Consider the following 6,207-nt stretch of genomic DNA (forward strand, 5'->3'; position numbering starts at 1 on the left):
AAGCTGCTTGCCTATTGCAAATTTAGTCTTCCCAGCCTGCTGCAGGGCTACAATTTTATTTCTGGTGTCCTTCCACAGCTCTTTGGTCTTCAACATAATGGAGTTTGGAGTGTGACTCTTTGAGGTTGTGGACCGGTGTCTTTTATACTGATACCAAGTTCATACAGGAGCCTCTGTGAGAGCCAGAAATCTTGCATGTTTTTAGATGACTAAATACTTATTTTCCACCATAATTTGGCAAATAAAATCTTGCCAGATCAGACGCGGTGATTTTCTGGATTTGTTTTCTCATTTTGTCTCTCATAGTTGTGGTCACCTATGATGTCAATTACAGGCCTCTCTTATCTTTTTAAGTGGGAAAACTTACACAATTGGTGGCTGACTAAATAATTTTTTTCTACACTGTATATATAATTGATAAGATAGCATAACCATGCTTTTACATTTCATTTAAATTGCAATTAGTCAATATAACATTTTCAACTATATATGATTAAATTAACAATTAGAATAGTTTTTTTTAATCATATAGTAATAATTTTCCAATGGTAACAAATTACGGGACATTAGCGCCTTGTTTTTATACAGCAGGTATAGTTTATAACTAAGTACACAGTGAGGGGTGAAATTATAGTGGGTTCAGTGGTTTTAATTGCATCCAGGCACTGAAGTCTACAGGGGACCAAATAGTCCTTTTGGCCCATATGAGAAGGCCAATACCAATAAAGACCTGTGATACATGGAGCCCTGTGGGCATTGTATTAAGGCCCACAAGCTTCAAGTTACCAAGTTATGTCAGTATGCACAGATATAATTTTAGATTGATAGATAGATCCAAAAATCTAGCATGAATGATGCTGCTTTATTTTCTATCTGATAGATAAATGGATAGAAATAAATGAGGTAGATAATAAATCAAATTTAAAATAATCACATTACTATTGCAAAAACTACAACACCTTAGCTGTATCCCTCCCAAGAGTTTTAGTTTTTGTTATCTCTTAAGAGTTTCAGTTTTACAGACATTAAAGGACATTTCTTGTATATTCACAGGTTCTGATATCACCTAATGAGATTTAATTAATTAGAATAATAGATGTGTCTACTCTGTGATCCCTTTGTTGAGGTCATTGGATGAAAGGTCAAAGGCGTAAACACAGAGACATTTGATCCACAGGTATATAAGGTTACAGAACCTTGAAAACCTTAGTTCATTCATGGAGAAGGTCTTGGCAATATCTCCAAAGAACCATTACAGAAGACCTCTGTAAAGATGTCTTGGTTGAGCTTCATCATACACTTCACCATCATTTCCATGATTTTTGGAATGACTTCTCTTCTTTCGGGGCAGAAAATACAGATTCCTCTTCAACATTCAACTCTTAGTTTGAAGGTTTCACCGACTCTACATGGAAGGACACAATCCCAGGATATGAAGCACTCTACCTTTATGATGCAACTCTACCAGACCCTCATCATGGGGAAAACAACCGATCTGTCAAGCCTGGAATACTCCATTCTTCAAGATTCTGACACCATTCTAAGCATCGCTGCCAAAAGTAAGAACTAAGTATTTCTTAATTATATCTTAATGGTTAACCTATTCTTGTATTTTCTCTCGACAATATAGGCATCTAGAAATTTTTTTTATTAAATCTTTGTTTTTATATTGAACTCACAATTTACAAATTTAGAAAGTTAATTTCATTATATCATATCCCTCTTACCCCCAAAAATTATATTAGTGCTACTATATGGGCAAATCTTTTTATTTCCAATACTCATCTGTTTGCCATATTCGTAAGCACCTTTGACTATTCGGTTATTTCCAATATTAACTTTTTTCACATTTCTTTATTTTCCTACCCTCCACTTTCCTTCCATTGATTAGCATTTGGTACTTTTCTAGCCATCTAATTTTTAGCTATCTGTAGCCGTAATCTTTAATTTTATAATTTGAACTAGTAATGAGCAAATTTGTCAAAATTTGAATTCGGCAGGTGACTCGAATTTGGTCAAGAAATACTATTTACATCAAAGTTATTTGATGTTCTTTATAATCCTTTGGGGTCTTAGATAACTTCTTTACATTGTTGTTCAATAAAGATAGAAGGTGATAAGGACCTATTTTCAGTTTATCTTTCTCATCTTTAGGTATCAAAGTTATATTCGCTAGATTCACAGATTCTAGAAGTGTTTATTTTTGTGGTATGTTGCAGTAAATACCATACATCTTTCAATTTCCAATTTTCAATTTGTATTACCCACCCCTATTTTATACACTTCATTTGGAAGACCACCTGGTTTCAGGTTTTTTCTTTAGATTACTTTCTTTAATTTCTCTTATTGTGATTAGGTTATTTTATTGGAATTTCTTTTGGTTATCTTTTTAAGGTATTTTTATTCTTGATAAACAACTCTCGAGTTCTCGCTTGTCATTTTCAAGTATAGAAAAATACGAATTGGCATACAATTTCTCAATTACTGTCATTATAACCTTTGCCTTTCTAACTGTTTCTGCCTCCTCATCCCTTATTTCCTTTATGTAGTTATTACTGTTTTGATTCCTTTTTAGTAGGAGGTAATCTATCCGTTTTCCCTTCTTCTGTAGAATATATTTTATATTTTAAAAATTCTTTCACCTGCATTTTCTTTTCTAGGCTATAGTTATTTGCCTCCTTTTTCAGATGATACTTTGCTTCTTCATATCCCTCCTTTCTTCACACTATCTCTCATACTGGTATTTTATGATTTTTTTTTATGTTTATATGTTGATCAATTTTATCATTTACAAGAGATGATAACCCACGTATTGCCATTAATATGACATTGACTAAATTGTATTCTGCAATAATCATATGGTGTTAGTAAAAACTAGTAATCGTGTTCCAAGCTTTTTTACCTTAATTTTCTTTCTTTTTTTGCCCCCAGATTGCTCACAACTGACAAATCATTGGGAATTGTCCTTTGATATGTCCTCCATTACAAGGAACAAAGAAATACAATTGGCTGAGTTGAAGATTCCTTTTGCTCGTGGAAGAACCCATGATGTGACTCTTGACATTTCTCATAGTAAAGAAAGCGAAGGAAAAACCTTCCTGGGAACATTGAAAATTGACTTTGAAAGAGGAACCACTTTGAAAACTATCAATATCACCCAAATGATACAATCTTATTTCCATCAAGGTGAACAATTTAATATTACAGAAGACATAGAGCAGAAGGCAATGCCCAAGAATGGTCATGAAAGCAGCTGTAGAGAAGCGTCTACGGATAGAGCTGTTTTGGTGGTTTTTACCAAGGACAATCCTTCTGCTAACCTCCATGGATATCCCAACCTCATCCAGACAGTTGAATCTTCTAAGCATGTGACAACCCCAGGGTCTGCCACTAAAAGATTCAGGAGAGGTAGAAGTGTAGAGGATGATATGATGATGGCCAACTTTCCCACCAAATCTACTGAGGATGAAAGACCAATGTGCAGAAGAGTTGACATGATTGTAAACTTTGAAAGCTTGGGATGGGGAGACCAGATCATCTATCCCAAAAAAATCAATGCATACCGATGTGAAGGAGCTTGCCCCATACCTTTAAGTGAGATCTTCAAGCCGACAAACTATGCGTATATTAAGGTAATTTCTTATATTTTTCTACAATATGTCCTTTTCTGTTAACCTTACATATACATTTACAACTTCGTAATAAATAACTTTTTTAATTAGATTTTTTTTTACTTTTGTTTTTAGAGTTTGGTGAAGTTGTACAATTCAGATGAAGTGGATTATCCCTCTTGTGTCCCAGTGAAGATGAGGACATTAACCATGCTTGTTCATGAAGGAAGCACGGTGGTTATGAAGAACCATGAAGATATGATTGTTGAAGAATGTGGATGTCATTGAGTCGATTTAATATAACATGCACTCTTGGTAACGACTTAATTGCTGGAAATGGAATAATATAAGTTGTCATGATCCATCAAGAGAACCTCCATGGATTCCTAAATATGCATAACAGATTATTGTAGCACTTGGTGTGCTGAATGGGGCACAGAGGTTCCATGGAGCCGGTGAAGGCCCAGAAATCATCTTTACCCTAAATACAAAGACAAAAACTCCTAAAGATGAAAACATTTAGGGCGGTATAAAAAATTCTGCTACAGATTGAACTAAAGAATTTTTGTAAATACAGTACATTTATAAAATAACATATTTTATTCATCCAAATTACTAGAGTAATATGTATATAAATATTTAAGTATTGTTAAGAATAATAAAAAAAAATAATGTTTGCAATCGTCTCTTGTGTGTTTTGTAAAGTGTTGATATTAAGGTGGCTGCTACAGGAGCCCTATAGTGTCATTAATTTCAGCAAAGGGATTCCCTGGGCAGAGGGGACTCGGAGATATGCCGGGAAAATGAGGTTCACATCCTCTCTGCTGCATGTCTATGTATACGGATCACTGGTAATTTTTACTGATCACTGTATACTTGGATAGGAGGGAAGACAGGAGGGAAAACCTAGTATATCATGTGCCCCAAAAGGTAAAACAAAATAAATTGAAATGTAAATAATAATCTATTCTTCCAACCATGATGTCCTTCTCCAGTGATTGCTCTTCATATGATGTGACGAAAGTTGGCAAGTCGTAGCTTGGTGATCCTTGCTTTGAGTCACATACAGATGTGTAACAGGAACATGACAAAAGTATATATGAACAATTGTAGACACTGAACACTTGAACCGCTCACCACGGTGGAAGTCAGCCTGATTAATTCCTCCAGATGAGTATCCTCGGTCCCAGCACGGTTCACGGCAGCCAGCCGTATATAGACAAGAAGCAAGCAAGGGAAGGATCTAGCTCAGACTCCAAGGATTTGAATAAAAGGCATTTCTTTATTTCAACTTGTTAAAAAGAGTATATCCAAAAGAAGTATAATGACACCGACCAGGGGCGTATCTAGGGGGAGGCTGGCGGGTCATTTGCCCCGGGCGCAACTGTGAGGGGGCGCTGTCGGGCGCCTGATGCAGCCCTCTGAAAGTCTCCACGTGGGCTGCGGTTGCCGCTCTGCAGTGGGAGCCGCTATTCTCTGAGCGCGGCGGTTACACTGACAGCCGCACTCATTGAAAGTGCAGCGCGCGGCTCCCACTCCTCAATTGTCCTAGTATCTGTCAGACGCGAGGACAATTGGAGCCGTGACGCTGGCGCTGACTTCCGGGTCAGAGCGACGGCTGTCATGTGATCATGTCAGCTGATCACACTGCTGACCCGGAAGTCAGGCCCGCAATGCAGAGGTGGCAGAGAAACGCTGAAAAGTGCTCCAGTGTGGAGCTGAAGACACGGACGGAGGAACAATATGGGGTGAGGGTGGAGGTTTCTATGCACACGGAATGGGGGGACAGAGGGTGGGGAGAGGGAACTATTAGTGGATACATTATGAGGGGATAGAGGGTGGGGAGGGGACAGTATCTAAAGACAGTATGGAGGCGAGAGGATGGGAAGGGAGCAGTATCTATAGATACAGTAGGGGTGAGGGGGAACAATCTTTTGACAGTATGGTGGGAAGAGAGGTTAGGGAGGGGGAAGCATCTTTGGCCACAGTATGGGGAGAGAGATGATGAGGGATGATGTATGGGAAGAGAGATGATGAGGGTTGATGTATGGGGAGAGGGAGGATGCGGGGTGATGTATGGGGAGAGGGAGGATGTGGGGTGATGTATGGGGAGAGGGAGGATGCGGGGTGATGTATGGGGAGAGGGAGAATGCGGGGTGATGTATGGGGAGAGGGAGGATGCGGGGTGATGTATAGGGAGAGGGAGGATGCGAGGTGATGTATGGGGAGAGGGAGGATGTGGGGTGATGTATGGGGAGAGGGAGGATGCAGGGTGATGTATGGGGAGAGGGAGGGGTGACGTATACAGACATGGTATGGGGAGCAAATGGGAATGAAATTTTGAGGACACAGAATAAATAGTGACATGGTATGAGGAGCAAGTGGGCAGGATGGGGAGTGAGGTGAAAAGTATATGGACACGCAGGTGGTAGTGAGGAAGACAGTAAGGGATGAGAAGAATGTGAGGGGGCACAGAATAGAGACTGGGTAGTGGAGGGACGTGGTGTGGAGAGGGGGCAGAATGGGAGGACAGTGTGAGGCCATAGCGAGGAGGGGGTGGGATGAGAGGGCACAGTGTAAAGACTGAGCAGTATAG

The 6,207-nt window shown here is 39.2% G+C and overlaps 1 protein-coding gene across 1 annotated transcript; it reads left to right on the forward strand.

Annotated features, from left to right (window-relative positions):
- The first annotated feature begins 1,273 nt into the window (after positions 1-1,273).
- On the forward strand, positions 1,274-3,899 carry LOC142301965 (nodal homolog 2-A-like). The gene is made up of 3 exons (XM_075343030.1): positions 1,274-1,559; positions 2,932-3,632; positions 3,747-3,899. Exons 1-3 carry the CDS (start codon positions 1,274-1,276, stop codon positions 3,897-3,899), a joined length of 1,140 nt encoding a protein of 379 aa, XP_075199145.1.
- The last annotated feature ends 2,308 nt before the right edge of the window (positions 3,900-6,207 follow it).

Source organism: Anomaloglossus baeobatrachus, chromosome 4 (genome assembly GCF_048569485.1).
Source record: "Anomaloglossus baeobatrachus isolate aAnoBae1 chromosome 4, aAnoBae1.hap1, whole genome shotgun sequence".
NCBI classification, from domain to species: domain Eukaryota; kingdom Metazoa; phylum Chordata; class Amphibia; order Anura; family Aromobatidae; genus Anomaloglossus; species Anomaloglossus baeobatrachus.

Bases quoted from the DNA above. Each gene is read 5' to 3' on its own strand.
- LOC142301965 (XM_075343030.1), top strand. From the start codon at position 1,274: ATGTCTTGGTTGAGCTTCATCATACACTTCACCATCATTTCCATGATT. The intron at 1,560-2,931 runs GTAAGAACTAAG...TTTTGCCCCCAG, and splicing joins TCTAAGCATCGCTGCCAAAA to ATTGCTCACAACTGACAAAT. The intron at 3,633-3,746 runs GTAATTTCTTAT...TTTTGTTTTTAG, and splicing joins CAAACTATGCGTATATTAAG to AGTTTGGTGAAGTTGTACAA.